Genomic DNA, 17,945 nt, shown 5'->3' with positions numbered 1-17,945 from the left:
TTCACATATAAAATTAGTGTGCAAAAGGTTAGAAGGAAAAAGTTTTGTTGTGATTGGTGCAGGAAGGTGGCTATGCACATCTCCCAGGTAAAAATCCCAAATATAAAATACTTGAAATGTTTAAATATGTTTGTTAAAATAGGTATAAATACAATCAGAGTTTAAAAAAAAAAGTCACTAACTTCTGAAAAAATGTCCTGCATTAATTCAAAGGATAGCAATAAATCACAGTGTATCAGGAAGCCACTTAGAAATATCATAGTTGGAAAACTTCCAGAAGTAGGAGCTATAATCGCTCCCCAGACCTCATGAATACATACTTCACTGACAATGCTCAGTGGTTTCCAGGGTGGCAAATTTTCTATTCCCTCCTCACATGCCAAACCAACTGCAGGCAGACTCTCCTTACACAAAAGGAGAAATTATTTTTAAGCTTGAAAAGAGTACTGAAATGACATTAAAATGTTGTTTCCTTTATTCTTTGGGTATACTGAAGAATACACCCAAATTCTATTTTCTTTCTCAGGTGGAGATTTCTAATAATGGGAGGAGAGCCTTAGTTTTTGTGTAACAGTCAAAGTGGATGTTAATAAATGTAATACTTCATGTTATATAAAATATATACAATACGTCCATATTAAAATCAATGCTTATTAAAAGTCTATTGACAGGGTAATCCTTCCACTAAAACTGCTTGTGAGTATGTGCCAGCACAGGAGACTCTCAGATGCTTTCTCTAACCGCCACCTGTTGTTTCGTTGTGGGTGCATTTAAAGAGGGCCACTGCATGTATCTCTTCTACTGACTGACCTGTTAATTGGCAGAGAAATGTATTTAAAGACTAATGGCACGGCAGGTTTGAAATTTAGATCATCAGTAGCTTAATTTGTAGGAGTCAGTGAGATGCCTCAATGTTGCAGTGTGGGTACTCAAAATGGACAAAAGCAATCACTTGAACACAAACTGAGCAAAATACATTCATTATGTTTTAAGGGGCAGCCTTCTTCTGTTAAGTAACAGAGGGAAATCACAGAATGGTTTGGGTTGGGAGGGATCTTAAAGATCATCTAATTCCAAACCCCCTGCTGGGCAGGGACATCTCCCACTAGGCCAGGTTGCCCAAAGCCCCATCTAGCCTGGCCTTGAACATTTTCAGGGACAGAAATGAGTTTTGTGTCCTGCTCCTGCTAACAGGCTCAGTATTTTGTCACATGAGCAGAGCACAAATCTGTTCAAGTATTTGCATCAAGCGGGCTCCAAACTAGTTAAAATTCAAACCTCCTGATTCTGTGGTATATTCTGTCACCACAGGCATTAAGTATGCACTGCCTGAAGACCACTTTGAATAATAAGGTTGCTTCTTCAGATTTCTCATCTTCCCCAGGCTAAGTTATTAGCCCATCCTTCATTCCTCTTTCTTGCCTGAAACAAGTATCATTGCACTGAGATCTTCTAAATACTTGCACCTCTAGTTACAGCAAGAGAATGCATTTCAATTAAAATAATTAAAAATAGCTTTATCAACATTTCTAGTAGCCCATAAATAGAACTACCTTTAAGCACATTTAGGAATATATTACAAAACAAACAACTGCACAATAGCCCTTGTACTTCCACGGGTTGTCATTAAAGAAAAATCATTGGAAAGAATATCAGATTTTGAAGACATTCAGGTGGGTCCGTGGTAGCTTCAGTAGGATAGTCACCTTCGGCAACATGATATGCAACAGCAGAGGATTGTTCGTAAAGGGTGTTTTCTTCTGTATTCTAAAGCTTTTTTCACTTGTTCTTTGGCGTCTCCTACGTAGTCCTCAACATTTTGCATATTTATCTCAATGACGTCAAAGGTGTCTGCCTGTTCTTCTACCAGCAAGGCCACCTGCAGAAAGAGCTCATGAACCTCCTTGATGCGACTTTCTAACTTCATCAGCTCCTTATGACGTGTCTCTATCTCATTCAAGGCTGAGCGAGCCCCCTTAACATCAGACAAGAGGTTCTCAGAGAAGACATCCCACTTGCCTTGCTCAATCATCTCCTCAATCTGATTGCCAGAAACATCCTTGCCCATGATCTCTAGCTGCCGCTGAATTCGTATCTTGCAGTTCTCCCGTTGGTTCATCTCCGTTGCGTTGTATTCGAACATAGCTTCCTGAAAGGCATGCATGAGGTCCACGTAGTGGTTCTTTGCTACCCTGGCAATGACAGACATAACCCCGTATTTTGTTATCGCATCTTCGCTGAAATCTCTCATTATTTGGAGTTTCCTGTGGATGCTTTCTCCACGGGCCTTGATGTCTCTGGCAATACTATTAGTATCTCGTTTGATGCTACTGAGACGGCGCATGGAAGTCAGGAAGCGGCTGTTTTGCTTTTTGAGACGCTTGACATCCTCTTTTAGGAGGTCATTTTCTGTCCGGATAGTCTGTATATCTTTATGAAGAGTTTCCAAGGCATAATCAGTCTCATAAAGGAGAATGTCGCGGGGTGAATTTTCGTCATCCTCAGTATCAGAAAACTCGGGGTTGTGTAACCTGGCAAATTCACGTAGCTCGTTTAGCCGGTCTTTCATCCTTCCTGGAAAACAGTAAAAGTAGGAAACAATTTTATAGTAAATAAAAATACTGGTTTGCAAATTCATAACTAATCATGCATTAAAGATAACCCAAAATATCAGATTTAAATTTGCTCACAGCATTTTAGAAATCGATGGCTCTCATACCCAAAACTTTGGTGCTAGTGTACTACACTTAGAAACTAAAAAAAGTGCAGATCTGAAGACAACAAATTCTGAAGGCAAATCCAAAAGAATAGTCAGATAGCTCTTAGCCCCCCAAAACAACACTCTTTCACTTGAAGAAAAAAAAAAAAAAAAAACAAAAAACAAAAAACAAACACAACAACAAACTCAAGCAAATGATAGGAAAGCCTTCAGCTACCAGAAGGTGTAGAAGCACCAACAACTGAATGCTTCCCCTATCCTTTGCTCATTAGAGAAATCTCCTCTAGATCTTGACCCTTCATTGCATCAACTACCCCGAATAATCACAGGTCCTCTATCATTCCAAGTTGGTCTTTCCTGGAAGGAGAGCAGAAGCCTCTCAGAAACAGAAACCGTTCATTTTTGTACGATGGAAACATCTTACAGAAAGAGTAAAGGAACACAGTTGTTACAAATCAGGATCTGTTTTCCATATTTGTCTCAGACTTAACTGCAACTTTACTAAGACAACTACAGAATTAGTACTCTGTACAGACCAGGTGAGTAACAAGACAAATCTCCTTTACGTATGCTGTTTACTTGAAACTTTAGACCTAAAACCTTTGAAGAAAGTAAGATCTGAAAGCTTGAGCAAGAACCCTTTACTAAGCACTACAGCAAGCAGGAAGCTGAGAATTTCCCATCAGAAAAGCTGTACAACATATGACATCATTTAAATGAATAGGAAAGAGAACCAAATTAAGAAGCAACACCAAGCATAACATTTCCAGATCTGTTATCTACAAGATTCTTCCCCCCCCCCCAAAGGAATTAAAGTGTCTTCACAAGCATGTTATTGGCTATGAACACGTCCCTTCATAGGATCAGTTATTCCCAGGTTAAGGAAAGTCCCATGTGAACATACTCAGGACAATATGCCTAAATCCAGTGTGAATTAAGACTGCAAATTTATAACCTATTTCATGGGATTATTAGATGTGTTAAAGATGTTGGGGAGGAGACAAATAAAAGATTTCATCACAGACACTTCTTTGGTTCATGTAGTTCAGTGGGGGTATGTACTAGTCTTGAGAAGTGTCCTAATTAGTACCATATTTACACTGGTGCAAAGAAGGAGTTTCAACTTAAACCAATTCTTTTCCAAGCAATATAAACCAAGGAAGTCCACCAATATGCTGAAACACAAGCTTTCATTCAGGAATCCACACATGTAAGAACTGTTTGAATTTAAAACATAAACCACATAGATGCAACTCAATCATACACTGAAAGCTCAAGTAATGAAAGGTTTTCCACCTCCTCCCTTAGCAATAACAAAATCAAGAATTACACCTCATGCCACAACACCAAGGTGAAAAATCCCCACCTAAAATGAAAACCAAATTGTGTGGGACAGTTTTAAAGTCCATTTTACTTGACTTTAAAACTGTATGGCCAAGTTTACCTACAGGCAGTGCAACAAGAATATCTACCCTTTATGTTTGGAAATTTGGTAGTGGACCATATTCTAGACAGCATGGTGGAAAGGGAACAAACAAAGAAGCATCTCACAGCCTCTTCTAATCATTAACTGTTTCTGAGATGTTTCTGAAATGTAGACGTGGTTCTGAAAACCAGCCACATTGCTAGTCTGACTGCATTCCTGACTCTCACTGGCTTCCCTGGAGTTTATGATCCTCCCAGTTTTAGTCTGCTCCTTCAACATGTGTTGTGTTCAACAGTTTATTCTTTTATGTTTAGCATCTACATTTGGAAGCAGCAAACAATAGTTCTAACAATCAAACCTTAAAATGACAATCCACAGAAGCAAGATGCTATCCATGTAAAATAAATAATGTGTGTGCAGGCTTACGTTCCCTCTGTGCTTAAATTTCATCAAAGAAATTTGATGAAACTTACTAAACTCCACAGAGAGCAGTCTGACAACTGGTTCAACAATAATTACGATTTATTTTATGTGCTTAACAAAGCTGGTGCACTTCTCTGGAAAAATACCCTAAGAATGGTTAAATCCACAAGGTACTATATTGTATTCTTACAGACTTCAGGCACCCAAAAACTTCTAACAATTTTAATTCAGAGATGCACTCAAGTACGCATACACTTACATCAGGAATTTAGTACAATAACCATTTTTTCTACTCAAAACTGAAGCAAGAGTTCTAGGCCAAGACTGGGGAAAGTTTACATTTAAACACAAAGCCACACTGAGTAAGAACTCTTGCATAATAAGCTCATAACTTTATAGGAAATGGTCTACCCTTCCTTCCCCTACCCTCGAAAGGGCATCTTATAGTTTGCCTTTCTCACCCACAACTAATGTCAGGTGTTACATAAAATAATGTAGAAAGAAAGGGAGAAGCAGAAACAGAATTTTTCACACTGTATATTACTAATGTTGTAATAAGTTCATGTGTATACTAATTCTGCAGCATCGCTATAAAAAAAATTGCTTTTAAAAAAAAAAAACAAAAAAACATGGAAGAATAAAAAGTCAAACGTTAAAATAAGAGTAAGGAGCTGTCAAATGTAGACTCAGATTGCACAGTAATGTCTCCTATGCACAGCATGATCATGCAATTAAACACTGTCCTGCATCCCATCACTTCCACCAAGTCTCTGCTTACAATCTGTATGTGCTGAAAAAAATAATGTTGTACAACATAAAATTTAATATCATTCAGTTCATGGTTAGATATCTCATTTACTGTGTTACTACTTCTCATTTCCTCAGTGTTTTCTCCTGTGATAATCCCTGGAATGCTCCATAAACTCCTCAGAGTCCTCTGGGGAAGGCAGTCCTAACAGCCCAATCTGCAGACACAGATTTCAGCGCATAGTGATTAAGGACAACACTATCACACTTGATGAGTTACGATGCCAAATTAAGACACTTGAAACACAGTTCTCCATACCTTGTAAATTCTGACTTCTGTCACTGCTGCGAGTCTCAGGCACTTCGCCAAGTAAGCTCCTGGTGTAACCAGCTGGACATCAGCAAATGAACGCATGGATCTAGGCCACTTGTGAGAAGTTCATCTCCAAAGATACATGCAGCACCACCCACGATCTCTGTGATCTGGTAGAATCCAATTCTAAATATAAACAGAGGGATCAAATTAAAGTTTCACAAACAATCTTTAGCCTGTGTTTTCCCAGTTTCTCAGTGCTTAGCTCTAAAAGCCTACATGATTTGAAACTACATACCAAAACATACATTAATGGTGGTCAATATTGGGATCCTTTAACTGAGAACCTGTACCAGCCAGGGCAATGACTCTACTGATAAAGTGATCACACTTCTGTCCTAACAAATGGATGCCCCCTCTTCAAGCCTCACGTCAGAGTTCTATATGCAGTCAGGGACTTTTTGATGTCTTCTTTCATTCTCCATGAGTCCTGTCCCTTTTTCTTTGTTTCTACAGTCCATCACCTAGCCTGTCTCCACATAGTCTTCACATTTTTAGTAACGTACGTCTTTTATCTACATACAGTGCCTAGACAGATGGAGAGCAGGAAGAGAACAACTATATGCATCTTGGCATCACATTAGGCCACAAACTCCACAAATGCCCAATTACTCTCTAGGTTAGCATTTGCAATATTTGGCCAAAGAGATCTGTAAGAGTCAAGAAAATATTTAGGTTTCAGCCTTCTGACAACAGTAAACTCATGTGGGGCATTTGCAAACTGCTGTTTTGAGGGACTCACCATTTGGCAAAATTTTAGGAAACTTTCATAAGGAAAAGAGCAAGCTCAAATACAATGGCATCACGGAAGTCTTTCCCAATTTCAAGTTCCCATTTTAAACAAAGGGGAAACAGATCTTCCCAAGAGAGGCCAATAACTTCCTAACGTTCATTTGATAGAATCAGTGACAGAACTGACATGACATTGCTGAAACAAATGAACAGAAAAAAATAGGAGAGCAGGGGGAACCAGCCATTTGAAAAACTGCAGCTTAACCCATCAGCATTTAGAGAAGTTGACCTCCTTTATCAGATGCTACTGTTTCTCAGTAACGTTTAATTACATTTACTTATATGTTTATATCATTGTTGTAATTAAAACAGCCATATATTAATATATAGTTCAGTGCTATTTATTAGTGATAGGCTCAGCTATCTCACCCTTAACACAGGGCCCTATGCAGCAGGAGAAGCTGAGCCCCCTGACTAGAAAGAAGCTGAGCAACAGAGGGCCTTGGGTCCTGGTGGCCATCCAGTTGAACGTGAGTGAGTAATGCGCCCTTGTGGCAAAGGAGGCCAACAGCATGCTGGGCCGGAGTGGCACAGTTGGTCAAGGCAAGCGATCCACCCCATCTGACACCTGTATTTGGAGTGCTGTGTCCATGCTGGGCCTCCCCAGCACAAGAGATTTGGGCACAATGGAGTGAGCCCCAAGGAGGCTGCCAAGATGGTCCGAGGTGCCATGTGAGGAGAGGCCAAGAGAGCTGGGACTGTTCAAGCCAGGTACCCACCAAGTACACTCAGCTGGGGATACGTTCAGTATTCGTATCTTCACGTTAGCGTGCTGCTTCTTGGTATTAATCACCACTATGACTAGCTTTCCCATGAGGCATGAGAAAGATGCAAGCTATCCTATTAAAGTCAGATAGCAGGATGTGAGGTTTCAGACAAAAGGAAATCCACACTGAAAGTCAAAAACTGTGCAAAGCCCCATTCCACTATCCCCAGGTACAGACAAAAAGGAGTCCTTCACTACTGTAGCATGACATGCCTGACAAAACCAGCTATTTGCAGTAACAGAAGTTAGCTGTAAGAGCACATTATGCATAGCACTACAAGCATGTATTTCCACCACTGTGTGAATGTTCTGCATCCTGTTATCTAAGTGGAAACAACTAAAGAAAGAAAGGAAAGTTATTTCTCTAAAAGCAAATGAGTCGCACACCTATATTTGTCTCAGCTTTAACATTTGTATATCCGCACCACTGAGTTTGCAGCTAAATAGTGAAATAAACCAGCAGGTTCAGCACAGCATCCATATTTGAATCACAAGCAGCTGGGAAGGAAGCCAACGTGGGTTTTTTCTTTCTACGGCATTCATAAAAGGCAGCTGCTTGTTAATAGCAGTTTGTAGGTCAACAAAAGTCTAGTCAGTAAGCTTTTCATCCTTGAGTAGGACCTTACAAGATGAAGGTTTTACTTCATCTGAAGTGGCCTTTTTGAGGAAGAACAGATACTTCAAAACAAGTCATTTAAAAACTACTTCTATTTACAGTTCTTCTCTCCCTTGGAAGGTAAAAGTCACCATGTGCTCCCATATAAACCCACGTGGCTCACCTGGTGGTGTCCTGCCTCTGAATGACACAGGCTATTGCTTGCATGACACGACAGACGTGACCCAAGAAACAAGTGGTGAACAATTTGGAAATAATCTGCTTCTAGGCAGAATTACTTCATAGCCAGCTGTGTATCAGCACATTCCAGTGACTTGCAATACATACTGTTTGTGGACCATGCAGTACTGATGGAAATTGGTGGAGTCAAACATACTCAATTACAAGGCAAATAATATACTGCTGCTACGCAGAAATCTGAGTCATTTATAGCAACAAGCGTTAAATGCAGATGAAGCTTTTCTCTTAAGAGCTGCAGTCTCAGATTTAATCATTTTCTAGTATCTTTCTCTTTTAGAGCAGATTCAATCTTTTTGCCTGGTATTTGTTTTCCTATAATAGATTAGAAGATATTAACTTGGAAAACGAACTATTGTTTACAATAGGATTTCCTCTTTACCAAAGAGCTTCTAATTGACTCAGAGCAGAGTGCTAATCATCCTTCCAGACCAAATTCCCCACCCCCTCAATCACCTCCATCACTGGTAAGAGAGCAGCCTAGAATTTGTCAAATCACTTCTATTCTTCTTGTTTCTCATTTATAAAAACTTGAGGGAACACCAAAAAAATAAAAAAATTGTAATATTATGATTAGGACACTGTCCTCTGGATATGTTTTATGACCACATCTGTATAGTCTGCTCTGACATTAATGACTACGATGGAGATCAGTATGTCAAAATCTTTTTGTAGCCTCACCAAAAGGAAGTTATCATTTTCTCTGGAGTTTTGCATATTTTGCAATGTCTAAAAGCACACAAAATGCATTCAGGATTGAAAATATATCAGTGAACACAGAACACCAGTTACAAAGCTGAGATCCAGCAAGAAGTCACAACTGTATCCAAAGAATACTGGACACAACCACTTAATTGCATAGTCAAAGTCTGTTTACAGCAGCATATCCCCTCACACTTTCAGTCACACTGTCAAGAAGTGTATGCAATTGCTAATGTCTCAGGGCAGTTTTTTTTCAAAAGCCCGCATGAAGCTTCAACTTCTCAGTTTGCACCAGAGCTAGTTATTTCTTACAAGCTGGTACCTTCCAAGAAACAGACAGAGCTCCAGCTTCTGCAGACTGCAGTGTCTGAAGCTCCATGTCTCCCTTGTTTCCTTTCATATCATAAAGGCTAGTTAGAAATGCTTTAGGGGAATAAAAAATTAGCATTCAAATAGTTTGTTGCCTCTAACTCAAGGTAATGAGGCAATAATAGCTTGACTGATAGCTTTAAAGGTTCTTTGACATACCCAGGTTTCTTCAACAGTATTCAGTCTCTTCAATGTAAAGTAACTCTCAATTTTTGCAGAGCATATCATAAATTCAAGAACCAAGCATGCATCCCATACTTCCCAGACATATTCAGCAATATTAACTATCTTGTTATTTTCCATAGACTGGTTATCAGGTTTTCCAGACACCAGCAGCAAAAGTAGGAGAAGCAGATGGTATATATTAAATGCACACATAATATGGATATAATTTTTCAGATATTTATGAAGAGACTGGCAAAAAAATAAGTTTTGCCTAGTTACTACACAGTTTACATAATAAATAAATGTTATTCTTGCCCTAGAGAGGATGGTCTGTTGTATACATGTCAGCTGCTACTATCTATTGGGCTGTCTACATTTTCACTGAGGAACTGTGGATCACTGACAAATTTTCCACCCTGGACAGACATAAGATGGATTCTCAGTAGCTTCTCTGGACACATTTCTGGAAAGTGCCACTACTGAGCAATTATAACTAGATTTATTTTTGTCTCTGCAGACCTTTACCAGGGCTGTAGACAAAAACGTTTGTTCATCTTCACTACACGGCCCATTAAAAAACGGATAGTCTTCACATGTATCCATCTTGCTTCTACATACAAATGAAATAAGGATAGGGAATTCTAATGTGCACCCCAAATTTAGCCACTTCTGTTTCCTAAGGAAGCCAGAAACCACACAGTTAGCAACTTCAGATTTTGAAAAGCTGCTAAATTGCTGGAAACTGGGAGTCCTGTGAGCTGACTCTGATGGACCTGAATGCATCCAGCTTTCTGAAAATGGAGTGCCGTTAAAAAGAGCAGATACACGTCATGGGAATACATTTTAACACAGGAGGAGAGAAAAAAAAAAAAAAAAAAAAAAAAACACACTACTACTCTCCTTCAAGTACTTCTCACACAGTGTATTGCAGGTTAACTACTTCAGCATGTCCTTTCCTCCCAAGACAGGCCAAGCTGAAGTCTGCAGTCAAAATGGACCTAGACAGAGACGGGGGAGTGTGAACTGTACCACCTCAGGCCTTGCAAACAGTAGCACAGAAACATGCCACCAACATAAGTAGTGAGCCAGGCAGCCATGCGCTTCTTGGCAATTACTGCAGCTCAGCACCAGGTGAGTCACTGCGCAAGGAAACCAGGTGCGGTGCTGTCACAGCGGTGCCCTGACTGGGCTGGGGCTCTGACAAGTTACCTCAGCTCTGACACAGGTTGCCTCAGCAGAATAGCCCAGGTACTGACCACGGTTATGCAATGACTCTCTTGCTACTACCAAATGGCATTTAGAGGCAATTAAGGCATTATGTTGGCATCTGTGTAGATGCGTGAGGCTGCATGTGATCATCAGTCAGAGGCAAAATGTTCTACAGGCATTTTTAAATTAGCACAACAACATTATTATTATTTTTGAATACGCATATATTTACCATTTACAGTACAGTGCTACAATCTGAGATCAAGTATTGTTCTCTAAAAAAAAATCCCTTTACAGTTAAGCATAGGGTGCTTTATTGGTATTAGTTCACGTGGGCCTGTACACGAGGCTCAGTTCTGTGTCCTACCGCTAAATGTACCCAACCATAACTGGAGCAAGAGAGGTTTGGTCCAGAAGCGTCCCTCACAGACACAGGTACACACGCACAGCCTCAGCCCCAGGAGACACTGGGTGCTGGCAGGCACTACAGCAATTACTCCACACTCCGTAGCAGCCCATGGGTGTTCACAGGCCTGCTCAAAGTAGCAGTGCCACTAAGATGAGATACAGGGGTAATTAGCCATGCACTGCCAGCGGTTCTTGGGTGATCGGTCCCTGACTGGGCATACCCAAAGCTCAAGCAGGCTTTATTCTTGTTTTCAAAAACAAGTGGTTTGTCACTAACACAGATATGGCACAAATGAAAGATAGACCAGAAAAAGTGGAAGTAGTCTGTACTTTCTCGGCTTTTGTCAACATGTCCAGAACCATCTTACACCACATCAGTTAGACTTGCTTCTCTGTTGGGTTAACTGGCTTAGCAGCTAGAGCAAGAGCACATGATAAGCCTTACAAAGTCAAGAAACGTGACACCACCACCCCCTCTGCGATAAACTGCAGAAATATGGTCTAGAGGAGAAGCGCCAAACACTGCGTGTGGTAGGCCAGATGAGATAGCAAGCCGCTTGACACAATCAGCAAAAGCTATCAAAACAGATGAAGAAGCTGAACTGTGCTGCTGGCTCCACATGAAGCCCCCCTGTGCCATGGGGGAGGTCCCATAGAGGGCAGGAGCAGCACGGCTGCCCCTCAGCAATGCTCCTGCTGGCCAGGGACAGCTCATGGAGGGGGACATGTCCTGAGGGGCAGCCCCAGGTGCACACATCACCAGAAGCGGCTCCTCCGCAAAACCATGTAGCAACAGTGATCCAGCATTTGGTGCCAATTTGGTTTATTGGATTAAATTGACATTGCCTCAGTAATTTCTGCACCATGTTCTGTCATTCCCGCACTACATGGATGACTGAGGAGTCAAAGAAATTGATGGGCCAGATAGAAGATAACAGAGGGTGTACCTGAACATCTGGACAAGCACCTTCATGTTTGATACAACATGTATCTTCTGTCATAACTGGTTTTGAATATGCCAACACTATGATGGCTTTCTGTCAGACTAGCAGGTTATCCATATTCTCAATTAGCAGTGTGGATAATGGAACCCAAATGTGAGCCTTTATAGTCTCCAGATGACACTGAACCAAGGCCAGGCTTGGATGGGGCTTTGAGCAACCTGATCTAGTGGGTTGCATCCCTGCCCATGGCAGAGGGGTAGAACTGGGTGGTCCTCAGGGTCCCTTCCAGCCCAACCAATCGGTCATTCTGTGAGCTGGGAGAGGGTGGAAGCAACTGTTTAGTGGTGAAGGGAAGGAGAAATAGCTGGGATTTAAGATCATCATGGCAAGTAAAAGAAGCACTACCAAAACTAAAAGGAAATTCAAGGTGTAGCACCTAGAATTGTAGCACCTAGAAGTAATCATTTGCACTGATACAAAGTAGGGAATACCTATGCTGGTAGCAGGAAAGAATCAGTAGCGTTATAGCAGACTGCAAGCTAAAAAGCAAGTTCACAATATAATGCCTCTGTAAAAAAAATAAAAATAAAAGTAAAAATAAAATATGTCACTTATGTGAGAGATGGCATGGGAAGCCCTCGTTTAACCCTGCTCAGCATAAGTAAGGCCTCAGTTGGAATACCACATGCAACACTCATTACCAGACTAGAAAAACTACAGAATACAGGATAGTGTCTCCAAAAGGTTTAGAAAATCCAGCTCCAGAGGAGGAGAAGGATGTAAGCTTGTTCCTTGCAGAAGACAAGGGAGAGAGACTCTACACTCTAATGTATAAATGGAGTTTATGAAAAGAAATCACTATTTGTGTTTCCAATATCAACAAAAGTCATCCATTTGATTCACACGAGTTTTACATAAAACTAGCTAAGACTGCCTGAAAATTGGATCAGTTCTTCACAGGAACACCGTGGAGCCCACTTCCTCACAGGACACCAACGGGCTACAGAAACCTTTTGCAGGTCTGGGTCAGATGCACTGTTCCAGTACCCCAGAATGGATTAGGTCACGTCTTATAATCACTCCATGGCCCTACATTTCCATGATCTTTCCAGCTCCCTCTCACCCCCAGTCCTGCTGTGTGCCTGTGCCAAGGAACAGTCCTGGCAAAACCTCTCTCTCCATTATTGCAACGAGCATTTCTCCTTTTGGAGCAGGTCACGGTAAGTGTTAAATTAGCATGGCTTTTTTCCTCACGGAAGGCTCTCTCCCACTTTTCTCTCCAAAAACCGTGTGCATAATGCAACGCAGATGACACGAGCCAAACCCCATGCCACCCGAAATCAAGACCGCAATACAGTACGCAGTGGGGCTCCACAGCGCCCTGGTTATCTGCAGTGCCCAGATCACATTATCCCCATCTTAATGTGCCAAGAGATCTTCTGTATCATGCTTATTTTCTCGATAAGGATCTCTTACGACAACAGAGGTTAGCTCGTAGTTTTAGCCCCAGCCAAAACACCAGGCACGGTTGTCATATGACTTAGCATGCAATTTCAGTTTCAGAGCAGTGGTCATACAGCACCGTCAGCGAGGTGAGAAAAAAAGTCTTCAGAAGTGTTGGGCATCAGAAGCATGTTTTCGTACAGAAGAGCTTTACCCCGTGTCTGCTTAGCCGGGTAGACCTTTTGTCTGTTCTTTTGCCTAGAGAAGAGTTATGGTCATCTCGCAGTCCCACCACTTCCACATGAAACTATTTAAATAGCAAGTAACACCACCAACAGGAAAACAACATCCTTCAAATTCTCATCGTAAAGACCCATATATTTCCATTTTCATCCCTGACAGCTTAGAAGATGATGGCTCCAAAAATACCCCCTCCAGAAAAGGAACCAGAAATGTCCATGTCCGTTTCAGACCAGCATTACCCTGCTAGTCATTTCCTCTGCTGGCACCACACAGCTACCTCAGCTGTACCCTCCTGGGCAGGCAAGGAAATGGATGCTAATTAACAGGCAGCAATCAAGGCACGCTAACTGCAGCACCTGCTCGCCAATCCTTTAGCCCTTTACCCCTCTGTGGGGCACCCCAGCTCCCCAAAACCGTCCAGAGCACACCCCCAGACCTTGCCATGCCCTGTGCCCGGGGTCCCGCTTCCCCCCCGCTGGAAGGCAGCGAGGAAGGAGCAAGGTTCAAGGCTCCCCTCGCCCCCCCGGCACTCACCGCCCGCCTCGCTCCCCGCGCTGCCGGTGCCGTCGGAGCGGCCGCGCCGTCGAGCCTAGCGCTAGTCCCGGCGGGGCGCCCCACCCCCGCGGCTCGCCTCGCCCTCCCATTGGCTGCTTGAGGGGGGCGATTTGCATAGCCCCGCCCCTCCCTGCCATCGGGGGGCGGCTGGACGGGCGCTGCCCCCTTCCTCCTCCTCCTCCTCCTCCTCGGCCCCACGCCGGCCCCTCGGGGCGGCGCTGGGCTCGCACCACTTGCTGAGGCGGGGGAAAGCCCGCCCCGTCGGTGCTGGGAAGTGTGGGTGGGCTGAGGTTGCCCTTTCCCTGCAGCCCGCCCCGCGGACGCCGCCTGCCCTTTCCTGCCCGACGGGGCGCCCAGGTCCCTTTTTGACCCATTTTTGGGGCTGTGACTTGGTCTCTGATGGCTTTGACCATTCCTGAAAGAACACAGCAGAAACAAACAAGAAATACCCTTTGTCATCCTTCTAATTAAAGCAAACAAAAAAAAAATCCTCTAGCAACACAATTACCCAAACACATTAATAACAGAATGATAAGCTACACAGTTCGTTATAAAAGTAGTTCACATCTTGCTGTGACCTGAGTCTGAAGTTCATGTTTTGGAAATACATCTGAAAGATCCATTTATTTGTGTGTTTTATTTTTTCAACCTTTCACCACAAAACTTGGAGAAATTTATAAGTGGAAGTTTTAAAACAGGTGTTACTTTTTTGTTGCCACCCAGCGTAAGATACCAAAAGGCTAAAAGAGTATCATGTCTCAAAGACTTGGCAGAGAAAGGGTATTACCACACTGACAAGACAACATAAGGTTGGAAAAAGGGATCCTGTGGAGGCCACATAGCACTTTTTGGGGCCTCCTCCCTTATTTTGGATAACCCTTGGACATTGTGGTGCCAGTGGTTCTGGCAGCAGGAGGAGAAGAGGCATTACAAACCCATGCCTATGCCCATCTAAAGAAGGTCGGGGGACACAGGCTGGCAGTAATTAGCACAGGAAGCAAGAACTGGAGGTGGGGACCAGCAGTAATTACTATACTAGCAAGAGCTGGAAACTAACACAAATAGTGAAACTCAGAGGGGCCATGTGAGCATCCACCACCATTGCAGACACATCCAGAACCAGACCAGAGATGTCGCTGGAGCCCAGGCTGGTGATCTGGACCTTCCCTCTGCTCTTCTTTGTCTTACTCTCTCTCTGCCTTCATCTGACGTTACAAGCCATTCAACCCTCTGTAACAAAGTTCAGCTGGTTCCTGTTATAAACAACAAGGTTTGATAGGTTTCTGCCAGAATAGCTTCTGCCATCAATAAAACTTTAAAATCAGCCATTTGGTGTTATGTCACCTTTAGCCCAAGAGTACTTCAAACATCAGTGCCTCCAGGTGGGTTGTCCAGGATGGCTTTCTCTGGGTCCCACACCCAGTAGTAACTGGAAGAGCATCCAGAGCAATCCCCAGTTAAAGTAAGGCTTCAAAGCCTCTCTTACACTGCATCAGCACAGTCCTGGGCATGCCAAGAGAAAGTTCAGTCATAACACAGCCTGTTGCAAGGATGTGCAAAATTTCCTCACTCCTTATTCTCCATGCCGCTGTTATTTCAGGAAAAACAAAACAAAACAAAACAAAAATCCTTTCAGCACTTCAGTAGGTAAACACTTGAGGTTTTATGGTTAACAGAATCTTTGCTGGGATTTTTCTCTTAGGCCTTGATCCTGGAGCTGGTGGGTCCCGCCAGCCCTCTGAAGCTAAAGGTGTTTTTTCTCTTCCCAGATGCTGCTTTGAGGGATCAGCTGCAGCCTTCCAGCCGTGTAGGCTGGAAGCCTCCTTTTTGCCACTGGACTGCAGAAGCAGATGGGACTTTTAACATTGTGGAGCTGAAAATAAAGCTGCCTGTCCCTATAACTGCATGGGTGATCAAGGATATAGTCTGCTTTGCATGCTGCACAACAGTCATGACAAATCAGGCTGCTGGTATTCCAGCAAAAGCAAAGGGGTCAGTGCAGTGACTGATAGGCCTCCGATCCAATCAGGAACAAACTGCTCATACAGACACATCTGGTATCTTCTGTACCATTTGTGAGGAAGGTACAGAAGACCAAACAGACAGGCAGCAAGTCTCCTCTGCTTTGGGAGAGGCTTCAGTTACGTTTTCAGCAGCTGAGTAGTGGCAAGGTAGCATTATGTTAAATTACTAGCCGTGTAAGGAGGGAAATGGAGAGTGAGAGGACTTTATTGCTTCTGTGAATTCTGTCACTTTGCTTAGTCAAGGTTAAGGAAGGTTGGGAAACTTCAGAGATAGCTAGCTAATTAAGCTATGTGGATAAGTAGCATAAGAAATGACAAACATACAAACCTACAAAGGTAACAAAGCAATTTTTTTTTCCACTTCTTATTATCTCTCATTATATAAGAGGCTGTTCATGAAAAATTGTCACTTAGCAGTGAAAGGAAATGCCCTGTTTGCATAGATAATGGCAGAATTAATAAATACAGGGATCACTGGTACCCATTAGTTCTTAAATAGGGAGGTTGGGCAACATGATAGACAATGTATCTGGAGACAAGAAGCCTCCCTTTTAATGCTTTTTTTTTTTTTTTTTCCTCTGAAGAGCTTTTTTTCTTTAAAGACTTCTAATACTAGCCTAGTTCTTGAGTGATGGCCTCCAGAGAGACACATTTCCAGTTTGCTCATCTCTAGAAAAAGGAGAGGCATAATTGCCTTCAGTTCTTATTCTGAAAAGTAATATGTGAACAGTTTGGAGCCGTGTGTATATTAAAATTCCTTGAGGATGTGCAGCAGCTCAGGGTGCATGCACAGAACAGAGGGACAGCTGTGCTGGGGAGACCCCTCATCTCTGTTCTAGTGCCTGCTGCTTCCAGATGGGTTGCCTGTCAGGATGATTGCAGAACATCCTGATTGAGTTTCTTTCAAAACCCAAGACAGTAGGAGTTAGTTTAAGTAGATGCAGGTTGCTCACTGTTACCACTTCCCACCATCTCAGGGCATCTGGGAGTTCGAGGCATCTCAGTTTTGAGGGAGTGCAGTTTTGCCAGGCAAGTTATATTTACACATCCAATTCCACCTACTAATCTACTATATAGACATACACATATGTTTGTCTTGAGTTTACCCAGGCATACAGTTTCCACCCATAACACCTGTTCTCATTTTCTACAGTGTTGTCGATTAATAAAGGATACTTGTGAAACTCTTTTAGCAGAAAATAGAGCAAGTTGATGCCAGTCCAGTTCTGTAACACAGAGCCAGGTCTCAGATACCTAAAATTTATGTATGCTTCCCTGGATGAGCCAAATAAGCCTCTTTTAAGCTAGAATGCAGTCTCATATAATCTAGCACACATTGAATTAATTCAGTTACTCTTTCATGGTTCCTGGACAAATAGCTTGATAATAATATCAACTTTTTTTTTTTTTTTTTTTCTTTTTAACCTCATGGATCACTAAGCAGTCCTGAGATTAAATGAGTTATCAGTTTCCAGGATGAGTGGAGGAAGACAGAGAATGATGCAGGGAAATCCTTTCATTGTATTCATTTACCACAAAAGTCTTCAGCTGCAAGCACCTCCACTTTGTGTAAGGCCCCTCAAAGTGTCCTCCACTGAGTCTTTCACATTTCCTTGTAGCCTCTGGCAAAAGCTAATTACATTACAGTACAGCTTCTTCACTTAGTATCAATAATGTAAAGAGATCCTGCTTACTTGCATGAGGAATAGGCAGCTGACAAGAATTCAGAAGCTCAGGGTTTCCACAGCTAGCTAAATCCAGCTTAATTCTTTGCTGAAGCCCAT

General features: G+C 42.4%; 1 protein-coding gene across 2 annotated transcripts; it reads right to left on the bottom strand.

Annotated features, from left to right (window-relative positions):
* Positions 1-964: 964 nt before the first annotated feature.
* On the bottom strand, positions 965-14,195 carry STX11 (syntaxin 11). Of its 2 annotated transcripts, none has more exons than XM_084512306.1 (3): positions 14,117-14,195; positions 5,635-5,814; positions 965-2,574 (listed from the first exon to the last, which is right to left on the bottom strand). In XM_084512306.1, exon 3 carries the CDS (start codon positions 2,567-2,569, stop codon positions 1,703-1,705), a length of 867 nt encoding a protein of 288 aa, XP_084368432.1. In that variant the 5' UTR covers positions 2,570-2,574; positions 5,635-5,814; positions 14,117-14,195; the 3' UTR covers positions 965-1,702. The 2 variants fall into 2 exon arrangements, with proteins under 2 accessions (XP_084368432.1, XP_084368433.1); XM_084512307.1 differs by lacking the exon at positions 14,117-14,195 and adding an exon at positions 13,822-13,866.
* Between the last annotated feature and the right edge of the window lie 3,750 nt (positions 14,196-17,945).

The sequence above is a fragment of the Aythya ferina genome (genome assembly GCF_964211825.1).
Source record: "Aythya ferina genome assembly, chromosome: 3".
In the NCBI taxonomy this organism is placed as follows: domain Eukaryota; kingdom Metazoa; phylum Chordata; class Aves; order Anseriformes; family Anatidae; genus Aythya; species Aythya ferina.
The sequence above is the reverse complement of the archived record's forward strand: the minus strand, read 5'-3'. Positions and strand labels throughout refer to the sequence as shown.